Consider the following 16,075-nt stretch of genomic DNA (forward strand, 5'->3'; position numbering starts at 1 on the left):
CGTTCACCCGTCACCAGGGGCGCTCGCTTCGCCTCCCTCACTCTTCACTTGTCCTAACCAACCCGCCCCACTAACTAACCCACAAACATTAAACCCAAACAGCATCCAACGCCATTTGCAAATCGGTGTTCGATCAGTTTGTGATTTCACGCGACATTCGCGAGTTTTTTCCATTTATTCAGGTTATTGCCGACTCAGTTACGGACGGGAAAGATTCGGAGAAGACCCAAAAATCCCAAAGTGTATTCAATTTAACTTAACTTTGCCGGACCTGGAGCGGTGCTCGGAATTGTTATCGGCGTTTTGCTATCGGGCTGCGGATTAATTTTCCGCGAATATTTCATGCTTGTTTTTAAATTTATCGAGCCGGCTGTTCAAAATTGTAAGTATGATGCTGGGTCTTGATTTAATATTATACTGGAATTTCATATTTTGGCAATACTGAATTAGAAGCGTCACCGTTAAAGCTAAGTTAAACATACCTTTCAAAATTGAAGTGCGCTTTCATTAAAAGCAGGAATCAATCCTCCTTAGTTTTTCTAGTTCATATTTGCTTCCTTAACTCACAATCTTCATGTGACTACAAATTGATCCGTAAACACCTTGGGACTCTTCTGCCGATATCTTTGTACTGCAATGAACAAGTCAAATTCGAATTGTTAGCTCTTTATGACATAGCAGCTTTACTTGTCTTTGTTCAGTCAGCAACTTACTCGGCCTTTTCAAACCATGCTTCGAGCCCCACATTTATTTTGACCCTGAATCGTCATTGTATCGTGAACATAGGCAACAGTTTTGTATTAGCTCAGACAACAAGATATCAGCCATAATACAAGAAATATTCTGACTGGAATTTCCATGCAATATATGACAGAATTCAATTATTTACCAAGGTTAATTGAAGATGTCAAATGGAAGTGGAGATCACGATGACGAAGGGTATGTCGTCAAATTACGAGGGCTTCCATGGTCAACCACTGTTGACGAGATTCTCAAATTCTTCAACGACTGTAGTATCTCGCATGGAAAAGCAGGCATTCACATGACCATGTCAAGGGAAGGAAGACCCAGCGGGGAAGCCTACATTGAGATGGACACGGAAGAAGATATTGAGAAGGCTTGTAAACGAGACAGAGATCACATGGGGCACCGGTACATCGAAGGTTAATCATTCACCTCAAAGCTCTCGAAATTTTTTACAGATTGCAATTAATTACGAGCTGTACTCTTCCTTAATTACGCAGCCTTATTACCAATTTTCAATATATTTTGTTCGTTTCGCGTACTAAGATAAATTTTTCCTACAGTATTCAAAGCAAAGCGAGGTGAGATGGAGTGGGTGGTTAAGCGCAGTGGATTGAACTTGGAAAATGCAATGGACGATGGCTGCGTTCGCTTACGGGGTCTTCCATTTGGTTGTTCAAAAGAGGAGATTGCACAATTCTTCGCAGGTACATAGTGAATCGTTTTCGCATTTTGCTTGTAATTCAAATTCAAATTTATCGATCTGTTGACGGTTTAATTGATAGCTGAAACCCATGCTTTACAATCTTCTCATCTAAATGTTCTGTTTTCATTGATTAGTGACAATTGTGAATCAAATTTTATTATACCGCCAATAGACACTACATCTTTGAAAAGTTTTCATTATGACTTCCATATTGAAAAATATTATGTATATTCGGACGAAAACCCTTGCAGACAATAACAAAGAATTGACTACAAAGCTGCCTTCTATTCCTCAATTATGAAGATCAAGAAATTGCTCATTTCATCAGAGTAGATTTTTAGTTACAGTAATAATATGTGTGGTGAAATGGATCATCTATTATGGGCAAACTTTGTGTACTCATTTTAGTTGAAAGGTTGCCCGCTGACCCAAATAGAGCATGATAGTGGCATGTCAAACGTAAGACTATTGCAAGTACTTGCACGTTTGAAAATCTGCTGGAGAAGATATTTGCACAAGACGGTATTACAAGAATATTAGAGTATTTCTGATCTCTGAGTTGTTGCAGCAATTAGAACAATGATGACAGTCGTTCTAATCTCTAGCATGGTTTTCTTCCGATTGTTTGCATAATTTTTTCGAGGCAATTATCTCAAAAGTATTTATCTGGATAGAATTTGATTACCGATGAATCGCGTATTCTTGAACGATAGGATCATTAATAATCTTATAAAAGTGTGTTAACGAATCAATTAAATGCCATCCACAACAATTATCCAGTTTGAGCTTACCATTAATTGATCTTTACATGTTGAAATGCTTCTAAATATATATACGTTAGGATAATTTGTAATTTACATCTGTAATTGAATGCTTGAGTTGAAAAAGAACCTATTGTTTCGGAGATCCTTACGATCATTATTGACGTAACGATGCCGATTTTCTTAAAGGTTATAACTATGACTGATATACACAGAAGAATGATGCATGTAGGAAATTAATCATAACACTTTGTCATCCCTATGGGTTTTTTTTATCACTTTTTTTTGTAATCTGAACATGTTAGTTCGTATGGGTTTTGATTAAGCTACAATATGGTTGTTTGATTATGTGTGGGTCAGGGTTGGAGATTTTGCCGAACGGGATATCGCTACCTACAGACTACACGGGTCGCAGTACTGGGGAGGCTTACGTTCAGTTTGTTAACAAAGATGTTGCGGAGAGAGCTCTGCAGAAACACAAGGAAAAGATAGGACACAGGTGGGGCACTGTTACTAGATGGGTCTGGGTATACTTATCATTTCTCCATATTATTAGACATAATAGGAGGGTACATTTAGATTCATGCAGTTTCCTTGATTCAAAGTTACATTTCACTAATCACTACTCACATCATTGAGCTATTATGATCTAAGCAGTTTTAGAGCATATGAAACTTGATAATTTCCATCACCATTTCACTACTAAGTACAGAATTTCTGGTACCGTTCTGCATCAATTCCATGACTTTCAGATACAAATGTAATTAAGAAAGTTAGGAAACTGTAGGTCTAAAATATCCTGAAATGTTGATAGCAATGTTAGTCAGAACAGAAGTAAGTAAAAAGTACTGTTGGCCCAACTGAAACCTATGGGTGGGTGCCGGGAGGGTGGTACCCCATACATCTTCAGCAAATCCCGGGGGAGGTGGGTAGGGCTACCCCAAGGGATATCATCGAGGAAGGGGGGGGGGTCCAGAGGAGGTAGTAAAAATCAACTTTACATTTGACATAGTTATTTGACAAAAACAACGGCACTGCTCGCAAACGATTTTACTTGGTGATTGAGTTACCAGAAAATGATGATGAATTATTTGTCTATGTTTCACATCGTTGTGCATTATTCCATTGTTACGAAATTCAGGATAAGATCGGTTGAAAATGGTGCGGTTATTTTTGTCTATTGCTACGAGATCCAAGTCGAAGAGGGCTGGGTTGGCGCGACTACACCGTTGATTAAGGGTCGGTATGAAGGTTATAATGTTCAACATCCGGTGCTCGGTTGGTTGGACAATTACACTCAGTCTTGGATACTGAAGAAGGGGGGAGGCTGGTAGTGGTGGGCTCTGATCGACCTAACTGGGAGGTTGGGTACAATGTTCCCTTACGGTACAATCACATTCAATCCATATTATTATATTACATTGGTAATGAAATTTAACAGTTATGTTGTTCGAGGGCAAATATTAAAATTGTTCCATCAGAACAGAGCATCTCGACTGTGTCAACGAGATGTTCCCAGCTAGTATTTCGATGGGGTTTCAAGAGAATTGATTCGAACAACCCAACTGTCAGTTTCTACTTGGATTATTTTTTAAAACAATGTCGAATAACTAAATTTGGTTATCTCTTTACTGTAATAATTTCATGATACACATGTAATGCGGATTCTGGGTCATGCGATTCTAGCTGAACACTAATATATTATCCGAACATATTGAGATCATTGTGTACATCGCCTGGAGAAAATGTATATTGGTATTATACTTGAATTAAACATATGTCACCTTGTTATCGTGATTCCTTGAAACTTTGAAAAAATAATACAGTTGTGGAAATTCTGTTTACTACAATGATTCAAGTCAATTCGAATATCAGATATCGAATAATGTTATTACCAGCAACAGCAATGTACACTAAACAGTGGATATTAAAAATTTACGTATCAATTATTCTTTGATGTATTCAGAGTTTGGTCCCATTTGTTGTCGTAAATGAACTTGGAACCAAGTGCCCAACATATAATCTCAGTTTAAAATTGTTCTGAAGTTTTGACAATGTTTTTATCACCATTAACAGGTACATTGAAATCTTCCGAAGTAGTTTATCAGAGGTGCGTGCCAGTATTGGACCAAAAATGCGAGGGGGTCCCATGGGAGGATTTAATCAAAGACCTGCACCTTATGATCGTGGTGATAGATTTGGTGGTATGAATCGTTTTACAAACAATGGCAGAGGCTCCAGAAGCAGAGGTACGCATAATGAGGCCGATAAAATTTTCATTGGCCCAATGTTGATAATGGATAATCATAAAACAAACGTTGAGCTAAAATTGAGTTGAATCTATTTAATAAATTTTGGTTGTATTGGTATTTCCCTAGATTTTGACAGTGGATTGTGGGGGGGAAATAACAATTTTGGAACACGCGGTAGCAATATCTGTATGCGTGGTAGCATGGATATGAAAGGTGGAAACTTCAGAGGTAGTGGAGACAATTGGAACGGGAATTCTGGACTGCATTGTATTCACATGCGAGGTCTGCCTTTCAGAGCAACGGAGCAAGATATTGCAGATGTAAGTTTACTTGCAACAGGCTGAGAAAAATTAAACTATGAATTTTCAGATTATTGTAATATGAATTTACGAATTTCATGGTAATCGCATCGCTCTACGTTATTTCCAGTTCTTCAGACCTATTGTACCTGTGAATATTCGACTCTTATTAGAAAATAGTGGACGAGCGTCTGGAGAAGCGGATGTAGAATTTGCCACGCATGACGAAGCGGTCAAAGCTATGTCTAAGGTCTGTAAAAAGGGTTCGTCTCAAGAAGAAATATTGAAAATCCAACTAATTTTTATCCATTCACAGGATAAAAGCCACATGTCTCATAGATACATAGAATTGTTCCTGAACTCGTCCAGTGGATCGGGCGGTATATCAGGATTAGGTGGAATCGGAAACTTCTGTGGAGGTAAGCACGTTTTCCATAGAAGCAATATATTGAGGCAAACACATTATTGATTACTTCACTTTCATTTCTATATGCTTTAGGATTAGGCAATAACTTCAGACCAGGATATTCTCCCAACAACAGAGGCTATAACAACAGTCAACTCGGCGGAAGCAACTACAATAGTTTTTGAGCTAAGTAGTGGTAATAACATTTTTCTCATCGATCATGGTCATAAGTTTTGTGTAAATCGTATTGCATACCGTAAAAGAGTAAATCGATCAAGTTACTGAATATTATGTTAAAAGTAACTAACATGGATGTAAACGGTAAAATTAACTTCATAGTTTTTTTTGACAATATCGTTGCTACTTAACGTCGATTCGCTTCTGATATGTGATGAAAGAAAAAATTCATTTCTAGTTACTACGAATAGACATTTTGTACAAAATACTTTTGAGTGCATGATAAAATTTTAAGCAAAAGATACAGTATCAAAGAAATCTATGAATCATCAAATTTCCTTATACAGTTAATGAATAAAATACCGTATAAATACCTCAGATTTTTTTTTTCATTTTGTGCTTCCAAGTAATCATATATTGCCTATGACGGTTCGGTATGAAAACTAATCATCTTCCATAGACAGACATTTGGATGAATTCCTCATTCGCATACTTCTACAAAGTGACTTCTAAATACTCTTAGTGGCGACAAAGATTCAGATATACACGTATTGTGAATTAGAATTTCAATTCGATCTTTACTCAGTTGTGAGATCCGCTACATTACATCTCACAGTGACTATTGATGCTGATATTTTGTATTTTTTACTTGTATTCATTTGTACTTACTCCTCACTTTTCATACAAATGTAAAATTACTAGAAGTTTCCTTTGCCAGAATTTCTCCCATGATCTGTTATTACACAAGTGGCAGAGTAAAAATTGACCGAGTCATTTCAAGTTATGACACCGGAATTTCGTTCATTCTTCTTATGTTTATTCAAATAATGCTGATCATTTATTTTCAAGTAGCAAAAATCCTGTTTTATACTCTATAGTTCACTGTGTGGCTCATGGAGTCAAATCATTGCCAGACATTGAATTGATTTTAAAATATCTAGGTATCTAGCTATTATGTTTATTCGACTAGAGATGTTGCGACCAACGTATAACGTATGAGCGTAAATGTTTTTTTGATGCAATGAATGTTGTGCGTGTGACTGAACTAGTAACAATTACATTTTATACGCATGAAACTCTGTTTGTGGCATTTGAAAATAAATTTTGTCAAGCTAAAATTAATCAGAGTATTCATAGCCTTGTACTCACGCTTTACTGTATGTCATCGATACCATGAATCCTCACTCATCATGGACATTGTCGAATCTTAGTGATGACGATAAAAGCAGCCTGGAACCGTCTGAAATCCTTAATAATCCTCATCTTGTCTTCAAGTCTAAGGTAGTTGAGGACAATACTGAACCATCTAATCATCTGTCATGCAGCTCCGACTACAAATTGAATCAAGGCCTGTGAGTACTCACATAAAGTGCAACTACTTTGGGGAACAGTTGAATTTCTAGTTGTAATTGAAAAATAGGTATACAAGTATGTGTAACGAGCTATTCTATTCTACAAAATCATAATCCTATGGACTCTTTTAGGTAGGAAAAATACGAGTATTGTTACCTGCTTAATTATTCATGTTGAAATTACCTGTATCTTTAGAAATCATAGAGTGCCATAAGTTTTGAAATAAATTTTGTTTTCTAATCAGTAAGTGCGCTCTATTTCAAAACAGCGCTCCAATATTAAATGATGGCATGTGATGAGGTCTAGCTTTTGGCGGGAGCGACTAGAGTAGAGAGTTGCACTACGTCATGAGATTTCGACGTATTTTTAGATGTTCACTGTATGCCGGAGAACATCTGCTCGGGTCAGCTAACGTTAGAAGGGGGCGCGACGCAGAAGGCTTCGGAGTCGGACTGGCAAGCACAGTGGAGTTTCACATACTCAGAAATGGCGACGTCCGACTCCAAGGCGCCGATACGCGTCGTCAAAAGAGTGCAGTTTGGCATTCTTTCCCCAGATGAAATAGTGAGTAGCCTTCAATTCACATGTACAGCTAGACTTGGATTATTAAATTGACTCATTATTGGCTTTTTCAATAAACTTATAAGCCCTCAAAGTTGATGGCACAATTTGCGACTGTTGCTCGTCGTCCGCCCTCGACTCTGCTTCATTCATCCAACACGTCCCAGCTGCAAGGCCAAAGTCATGAGCTCGATGTTATTATCTTATGAAGAACCCTTGAATAATGGGTTCGCACTTATCAGTTGGTGATAATAGCTAAAGCGAAAGAAAATATTCTTTAGTTTTTGAACACAATCTAATAAAAATAGCGTTTTAATTTCTCTAAGTTCATCCAGTTTTTGACGCCGCAATTTATGATTCACTTTCGCCATTGAGAACGGCAATTTTGAGCTCTGGTATTATGAATTTTTTTTCAGCTCAAATAAACATGAACGAGACAGAGCTCATAATTGTTCTTACACATAGTGTAGAGGTGTCTTGATATCTGGTTAGAAATTGGAAACCTCATTAAATATCCATCAAGAATTCTACAGGATTTAGGTGCAGTCGTCGATCAACTTTCTCAACACAGATCATTTTTGTTAAGTTTCGTATGGAGTTCAATCTTTATTTCATTCTTCTGATCCACAGCGACGCATGTCAGTCACTGATGGCGGGATTCGTTTTCCCGAAACAATGGAAGGTGGCCGTCCAAAGTTGGGCGGTCTCATGGATCCTAGGCAAGGGGTGATAGACAGAAATTCTCGTTGTCAGACCTGTGCTGGCAATATGACGGAGTGCCCTGGACATTTTGGGCATATTGATTTAGCAAAACCAGTTTTTCATGTTGGTTTCATAACAAAAAGTATTAAAATACTTAGATGTGTTTGCTTCTACTGCTCAAAGCTGCTTGTTAGTCCGGTATGTAACAGTTGAATTTTGCATAAATGAACATTTTTTTTCCCACTTGGATCTAATTGTGTTGTAAGGAAATCTTGTTTATGCTGAATTTTTTACACAGCACAATCCCAAGATAAAAGAAATCGTGATGAAGACTAAAGGGCAACCAAGAAAGCGACTGACGTTTGTTTACGATTTGTGCAAAAGTAAAAATATATGCGAGGGTGGAGATGAAATGGATATAAATAAGGAAGGACAAGAACAGCAACCAGCAGACAGAAAACCAGGGCACGGAGGGTGTGGTAGATATCAGCCAAATCTCAGACGTTCTGGTCTTGATGTCTCTGCTGAATGGAAACATGTGAATGAAGATTCTCAGGAAAAAAAAATAGTCCTGACTGCGGAGAGGGCCTGGGAGATATTGAAACATATTACGGATGAGGAATCCTTCATTCTTGGTATGGATCCAAAGTTTGCGCGTCCAGATTGGATGATTGTTACTGTACTACCCGTGCCTCCATTGTCTGTACGCCCAGCAGTTGTTATGTACGGATCGGCTAAAAATCAGGATGATTTGACACATAAATTGGCAGATATTATCAAATCGAATAATGAACTTCTGCGAAACGAGCAGGCAGGAGCTGCCACACACGTTATATCAGAGAATATAAAAATGTTACAGTTCCATGTTGCAACTTTGGTAGACAACGATATGCCAGGTATGCCTAGGGCGATGCAGAAATCCGGTAAACCTTTGAAAGCTATCAAGGCACGTTTAAAGGGGAAAGAAGGGAGAATCAGAGGGAACTTGATGGGGAAACGAGTAGATTTTTCAGCCCGGACTGTTATTACACCAGATCCCAACTTGCGAATCGACCAAGTCGGTGTGCCTCGCAGCATAGCACAAAACTTGACTTTTCCTGAAATAGTGACACCGTTCAACATAGACAAAATGCAGGAGCTAGTGCGACGGGGGAACTCACAGTATCCTGGAGCAAAGTACATAGTCAGGGACAATGGAGAGAGAATAGACCTCAGGTTTCATCCTAAACCATCAGACCTCCACTTGCAATGCGGGTACAGAGTCGAGAGACACATCAGAGATGGAGATTTAGTTATTTTCAACCGACAGCCTACGCTACACAAGATGAGTATGATGGGACACAGGGTAAAAGTATTACCCTGGAGTACCTTCCGTATGAATCTCAGCTGCACATCTCCATACAATGCTGATTTTGACGGAGATGAGATGAATCTGCACGTCCCCCAGTCCATGGAGACGAGAGCAGAGGTTGAAAATATCCACGTAACACCTCGGCAAATCATTACACCCCAGGCAAATAAGCCCGTTATGGGTATTGTACAAGATACTCTGACAGCTGTTAGAAAGATGACAAAAAGAGATGTATTCATAGAAAAGGAACAGATGATGAATATTCTCATGCATTTGCCCAGTTGGGATGGAAAAATGCCGCAACCGTGCATTCTCAAACCCAAACCTCTATGGACTGGCAAGCAAATCTTCTCCCTCATAATTCCTGGTAACGTCAACATGATAAGAACTCACGGCCCTCATCCAGATGACGAAGATGACGGCCCCTACAAGTGGATTTCGCCCGGTGATACAAAAGTCATGGTCGAACATGGGGAATTGGTTATGGGAATTCTGTGTAAAAAAACCTTAGGAACTTCTGCTGGATCTTTGCTTCATATTTGTATGTTGGAGCTCGGACACGAAGTTTGTGGTAGATTTTACGGAAATATTCAGACTGTTATCAACAACTGGCTGTTGCTCGAAGGTCACTCCATCGGTATTGGAGACACAATTGCCGATCCACAAACCTATTTGGAAATTCAAAAGGCAATTAAAAAAGCCAAAGAAGACGTGATAGAAGTTATACAAAAAGCACACAACATGGAGTTGGAACCAACTCCAGGTAATACGCTCAGGCAAACTTTTGAGAATCAGGTGAACAGAATCTTGAATGATGCTCGTGACAAAACTGGAGGATCTGCAAAGAAGTCACTCACGGAATACAACAATTTAAAAGCTATGGTGGTCTCAGGATCCAAAGGATCTAACATCAATATCTCCCAGGTTATTGCCTGTGTAGGACAACAGAACGTTGAAGGTAAAAGAATACCATTTGGATTCCGTAAACGAACCCTACCTCATTTCATCAAGGATGATTACGGTCCCGAGTCTAGAGGATTTGTGGAAAATTCTTACCTTGCCGGTCTCACACCTTCTGAGTTTTACTTCCACGCTATGGGAGGACGAGAAGGTCTCATTGATACTGCTGTAAAAACTGCAGAAACTGGTTACATTCAGCGTCGTTTGATCAAGGCTATGGAGTCTGTTATGGTCCACTACGATGGAACTGTAAGAAATTCTGTAGGACAACTCATTCAGCTGCGTTATGGAGAGGATGGGCTTTGCGGGGAAACTGTAGAATTTCAGAATCTTCCCACGATCAAATTGAGTACTAAGGCATTTGAGAAGAAATTTAAATTCGATCCAACCAATGAAAGGTAAATCTGAAAAATTGTTGTCTGATCAAAACACAAGATAAATATGAACTCCAACGTAGCTAGTGGCGAAGTTCATTTAAACTTTGGATAATATTATTTACAGATATCTTCGGCGTATATTCACCGAGGATATAGTTCGTGAAATGATGGGCTCCGGGGAAGTAATTTCAGAGCTCGAACGAGAGTGGGAACAATTGAATAAAGATCGTGTCGCGTTGCGTGAAATTTTCCCTAGTGGAGAATTTACCGTGGTACTGCCCTGTAACTTGCAGAGAATGATATGGAATGGACAGAAAATTTTCCACATTAATAAACGTGCCCCCACTGATCTCAGCCCCATCAGAGTTATACAGGGTGAATAAAACAAACAAATTAATTGTTTTCTAATTCAATATCTTAGGTGTTTAAAGTTCATGTGACTGATTTATCATTATTTGTTTCACAGGGGTTAAAGATTTATTAGAAAAGTGTATTATCGTGGCCGGTGAAGACAGACTAAGCAAACTAGCCAACGAAAATGCCACGCTGTTGTTCCAGTGCTTAGTGCGATCGACTTTATGCACCAAGTGTGTTTCTGAGGAATTCAGACTCTCCACCGAAGCTTTTGAGTGGCTTATCGGAGAAATCGAGACTCGGTTCCAGCAGGCTCAGGTTTGTTGCAAACTATTTCTACTTGATTGCTGTGTCGTAAGAATTTCGCATTTAAAATTAATATCGAAAATTTCCATTTATTGTAGGTGTTCCCTGGGGAAATGGTTGGTGCATTAGCGGCTCAATCTCTTGGTGAGCCCGCGACTCAGATGACACTGAACACCTTCCACTTTGCTGGAGTATCGTCGAAGAACGTAACCTTGGGTGTGCCAAGATTGAAGGAAATTATAAATATCAGTAAAAAGCCAAAAGCTCCATCCCTAACGGTTTTCCTGACGGGAGCAGCGGCCAGAGATGCTGAAAAGGCAAAAAACGTGCTTTGTCGTCTCGAACATACAACTCTAAGGAAAGTAACAGCAAATACAGCCATTTACTACGATCCGGACCCGCAGAATACCGTCATTGCCGAAGATCAGGAGTTTGTCAATGTCTATTATGAAATGCCGGACTTTGACCCAACCAAAATCTCGCCGTGGCTCTTGCGTATCGAACTTGACAGAAAGAGAATGACAGGTGGGATTTCTATTTTATTGAATAATTTCCTTTCCTCGACCGGAAGAGAACAAGGAAAAAACTAGATGTCGCAAATACTTGTGTCTTCTTGGATTAGCTTCGAATAGCAAATATTCATTCAATGATTATTAAATATTATTTGCAGATAAAAAATTGACTATGGAGCAGATTGCTGAAAAAATCAATGCTGGATTTGGTGACGACCTCAATTGTATTTTCAATGATGATAACGCTGAAAAATTAGTGCTGCGTATCAGAATAATGAACAGCGACGACAGTAAATTCCAAGATACCGAAGAAGAAACTGTTGACAAGATGGAAGATGATATGTTCCTTCGGTGTATCGAAGCTAACATGCTCAGTGACATGACTTTACAGGTGCAATAACTTATTTTTTTCTAACGCTTTAATATTCGAAGGAATAGGACTGTAGCTTAATTGTACACGAGATGGTCAATTCGATTAGCGAGACTCCTAATTCATGTTCAAGTTAGGGATTAGTGCAGAATTTATTCAGTCTTCTTTTTCTCGCAGGGTATAGAAGCAATCGGAAAAGTGTACATGCACTTGCCTCAAACAGACTCAAAAAAGCGTATCATAGTCACAGACACAGGAGAGTTCAAAGCAATTGCTGAATGGCTTTTGGAAACTGATGGAACGAGTTTGATGAAGGTTTTGAGTGAGAGAGACGTGGACCCAGTGCGAACATTCAGTAACGATATATGTGAGATATTCCAAGTACTGGGTATTGAAGCTGTTCGTAAATCGGTGGAGAAGGAAATGAACACTGTTCTACAGTTCTATGGTCTTTACGTCAACTATCGACATCTTGCTTTACTCTGTGATGTGATGACTGCCAAAGGTCATCTCATGGCCATCACTCGTCACGGTATCAATAGACAAGATACCGGAGCTCTTATGAGGTAAATTTGGTTTCACAGGATTTTGATTGGAAATATTTCGGTGCGTTTTATGCTTGTTTCACTTTGACACAATTTAATCACATTTTGAGTTCAGATATTTATGCAGCATGTCATTGCAGATGTTCTTTTGAGGAGACAGTTGACGTCTTACTTGATGCAGCTTCTCATGCAGAGGTCGATCCAATGAGGGGTGTATCTGAAAATATTATCATGGGACAACTACCGCGCCTTGGAACTGGTAACTATTCATACATCAGTTAATGATCAATAACATAGTTGAAAAAATTGTTTATAGAAATTAAAACGAAGTTGTCAGACTTTGAATATAATTCTGTACTGAGGTATCATACTTACAGGTTGCTTCGATTTACTTCTTGACGCGGAGAAATGCAAGGCTGGTATAGAAATTCCAATGGCTGTGGGCGCTGGTATGATGGGTGGAGCAGGAATGTTCTTCGGAAGTGCAGCCACTCCAAGTATGAGTCCGCAAATGACACCATGGAACCAGATGGGTGCAACTCCAGGTTACGGTGCCTCCAGTATGTCGCCTGGTGAGTCGTTGGCTATAATTATTCACGTATATGCCGATCGCATGAAAATTACGTAAAAATTTACTCTGAATTTTATTTTCCAGCCCTAGGTAGTGGCATGACACCTGGTGGAGCCTGTTTCTCTCCCTCAGGAGCATCAGATGCTTCAGGATTATCCCCGGCATATTCGGTGTACTCACCGCAACCAGGTAGTCCTGGTAGTCCAGGACCCAGCATGAGTCCTTACCCGATGTCACCAGCTGGTGGCGCTTCTCCGAGTTATTCTCCAACTTCTCCGGCGTATTTACCAACATCTCCGAGTATGACACCTTCGAGTCCAAACTACTCACCGACCAGTCCAACCTATTCACCTACTAGCCCTAATTACTCACCAGCTAGTCCTAGTTATTCGCCTACGAGTCCTAGTTATTCACCAACGAGTCCAAGCTACTCGCCAACGAGTCCGAGCTACTCGCCAACTTCTCCGAGTTATTCACCGACTAGCCCCAGTTACTCGCCCACAAGTCCTAGTTACTCTCCAACTTCTCCGAGTTACTCGCCAACTAGCCCCAGTTACTCGCCCACGAGTCCAAGTTATTCGCCGACCAGTCCAAGCTACTCGCCCACAAGTCCAAGCTATTCTCCAACCAGCCCGAGCTACTCGCATACAAGCCCAAGTTACTCCCCGACATCTCCTAGTTACTCACCAACTTCTCCCAGCTATTCCCCCAGTTCGCCAAATTATACTCCGGCTTCACCATCGTATTCACCCACTAGTCCATCATACTCTCCTAGTTCCCCCCAATACTCACCTGCCAGTCCAAGCTATTCGCCAAGCAGCCCAAAATATTCTCCAACGAGCCCAAATTATTCACCTACTTCGCCTTCCTTTGCTAGTACTTCGCCACAGTACACACCAGCTAGCCCAACATATTCACCAACTAGCCCGACGTACTCGCCCACCAGTCCAAGCTACTCACCAAGCTCACCGCAACACACAACTGCTGGAGGTAGCACCAGATATTCGCCGAGTAGCCCTAATTACTCGCCAACTAGTCCTACCTATTCGCCGTCGAGTCCACAGTACTCACCATCCAGCACAAAGTATTCGCCTACTAGCCCGACTTACACACCTACGAGTCCTAGTTATTCGCCGACAAGCCCAACTTACTCGCCACCTGTACCTGGATATTCGCCAACAAGTCCTACTTATTCACCAGCTTCACCTGCTTACGAAACTGATGACTAAGGGGTCGCTTCTGACGGTATGTACAGATAGAATTTGGAGTTTTAGATTTTTTATTATCCATTTTTATCATGCGATGGAAGTTTGTACAGAATATTTGGTGATTATATTGTAAATGTATACCATTAGTGAAAGTTGCGGATACTTAACCCAAGTCGTTGACCAAATTAGAACTTTTAGAGTGTGTGACCGCTGATTTGTTTTTACTTATTCTTCATATAAGTCAAAACAAATTTAATTCGAATTTATTATTGAACTATTGTGACGCAGAAGATAGTTTCACTTTCAGTTAGCCAATTGAATGTGCTACATAGAAGAGTTATATTCTTCTGTATTCCACGCCATACCTAATAAATTAAACTCAAGCATCTGAGTAGTTTGATAGTTGACGATGGCATATCCACAACTTTTACAAATAAAATATGTACGTATTCACTCTGAACTTGTCTGTTAATGTTTATCTAAATGTCGATATACAATACTGTCATCATTGCAAGACGGCCGGACTGCACTTTGTCGACTATTGCGGGTTGTTTTATCATCGCATACCTTTGATAATGTGTTGGTTCATTCAATGGATCTCAAGATCATACTTCGATTGACACTTAAATTCCACTAATTATTCAGTGACAAATTTCAAACGGACGTAGACACACAATACACAGACATTCCAAGCGGAAATAACGTTGCAGTTCTATTAATAACAATCCAGGAAAAGTTATTTTGTCATGTATGATTTACACTCGATGAGTAACTGTTTTACGGGACGTAATCAAAAACTGATTCCTTATTCTCGAGGGATGCAGGGTGCCTTTATCGATTCCACAATGAATGTTATTTTATTTTTCAAGGCCTTAGAAAAAATTGCTGAATATGTAAGAGGATGGGTGTATGACATGTTGCTTGCAGCAAACATGACGACGTCTTACCAGTTGTCAAATTGCTGGGAGATATTATCGTACGTTTGTCATACCATATCATAAGAATAGAAGTTATAAGTTATTTTATTATATCATCATTATTATTATATTATTATCTCTAGATCTATCACTAATTATAATGTTGCTACAAGAAAAACACAAAAAAAAACACCTCAAGTTATTTAAAAGTTAAAGGACCTCGATTAGGAAACAGTAAAGGTCAACTTTACGCTATTGATGATTGATATTATCAAAATTAAAGGATAATCATTTTTTTCTGCGGGAACTATACGGTAATTTTTCTTAATTTATAATCATTATTACGCGTAGTTGGAATTTTCTTAATCTAAAGATTGGTTCGTTGGCAATAGTAAAATTTTGTACGTATTTTTAACTTCAATTACAATTAAATAATCAATCATAATCATCATTTAGGTAAAATGTTGCATCTGTTTTCTCGTTTGAAGTCAATTACGTAGAACCAGAATATTATAAGATTAAAGATTATTCTTTATTTTTCGGCCAATTGTAGATTGATGTCTTAAATGGAGCTAAAAATAAAGATATTTTCAAACAAATAATTGACTATTTCATGAAGACTTACGTAAAAATTATATTTTCC

The 16,075-nt window shown here is 39.2% G+C and overlaps 2 protein-coding genes across 3 annotated transcripts; both read left to right on the forward strand.

Moving 5' to 3' along the window:
* Positions 1 to 123: 123 nt before the first annotated feature.
* On the forward strand, positions 124 to 5,725 carry LOC105683226 (heterogeneous nuclear ribonucleoprotein H-like). The gene is made up of 9 exons (XM_012395679.3): positions 124 to 382; positions 894 to 1,163; positions 1,308 to 1,451; positions 2,572 to 2,710; positions 4,288 to 4,460; positions 4,590 to 4,783; positions 4,893 to 5,012; positions 5,079 to 5,181; positions 5,262 to 5,725. The coding sequence occupies exons 2-9, from the start codon at positions 905 to 907 to the stop codon at positions 5,351 to 5,353; spliced, it is 1,224 nt and encodes a 407-aa protein (XP_012251102.1). The 5' UTR covers positions 124 to 382; positions 894 to 904; the 3' UTR covers positions 5,354 to 5,725.
* A 1,379-nt stretch (positions 5,726 to 7,104) lies between these two features.
* On the forward strand, positions 7,105 to 16,031 carry LOC105683293 (DNA-directed RNA polymerase II subunit RPB1). 2 transcript variants are annotated; one of them, XM_048658176.1, is made up of 12 exons: positions 7,105 to 7,262; positions 7,890 to 8,159; positions 8,260 to 10,670; positions 10,774 to 11,024; positions 11,116 to 11,321; positions 11,408 to 11,834; positions 11,980 to 12,212; positions 12,369 to 12,757; positions 12,877 to 12,995; positions 13,114 to 13,308; positions 13,392 to 14,552; positions 15,385 to 16,031. In XM_048658176.1, the coding sequence occupies exons 1-11, from the start codon at positions 7,185 to 7,187 to the stop codon at positions 14,534 to 14,536; spliced, it is 5,724 nt and encodes a 1,907-aa protein (XP_048514133.1). In that variant the 5' UTR covers positions 7,105 to 7,184; the 3' UTR covers positions 14,537 to 14,552; positions 15,385 to 16,031. The 2 variants fall into 2 exon arrangements, with proteins under 2 accessions (XP_048514133.1, XP_012251228.1); XM_012395805.3 differs by having other exon boundaries at positions 13,392 to 16,031.
* Positions 16,032 to 16,075: the final 44 nt, after the last annotated feature.

Source organism: Athalia rosae, chromosome 7 (genome assembly GCF_917208135.1).
Source record: "Athalia rosae chromosome 7, iyAthRosa1.1, whole genome shotgun sequence".
NCBI lineage: Eukaryota > Metazoa > Arthropoda > Insecta > Hymenoptera > Athaliidae > Athalia > Athalia rosae.

Bases quoted from the DNA above. Each gene is read 5' to 3' on its own strand.
- LOC105683226 (XM_012395679.3), top strand. From the start codon at position 905: ATGTCAAATGGAAGTGGAGATCACGATGACGAAGGGTATGTCGTCAAA. The intron at 2,711-4,287 runs GTGGGGCACTGT...CACCATTAACAG, and splicing joins AAGGAAAAGATAGGACACAG to GTACATTGAAATCTTCCGAA. The intron at 5,182-5,261 runs GTAAGCACGTTT...TATATGCTTTAG, and splicing joins AATCGGAAACTTCTGTGGAG to GATTAGGCAATAACTTCAGA.
- LOC105683293 (XM_012395805.3), top strand. From the start codon at position 7,185: ATGGCGACGTCCGACTCCAAGGCGCCGATACGCGTCGTCAAAAGAGTG. The intron at 7,263-7,889 runs GTGAGTAGCCTT...TCTGATCCACAG, and splicing joins TTCTTTCCCCAGATGAAATA to CGACGCATGTCAGTCACTGA. The intron at 12,996-13,113 runs GTAACTATTCAT...TCATACTTACAG, and splicing joins ACTACCGCGCCTTGGAACTG to GTTGCTTCGATTTACTTCTT.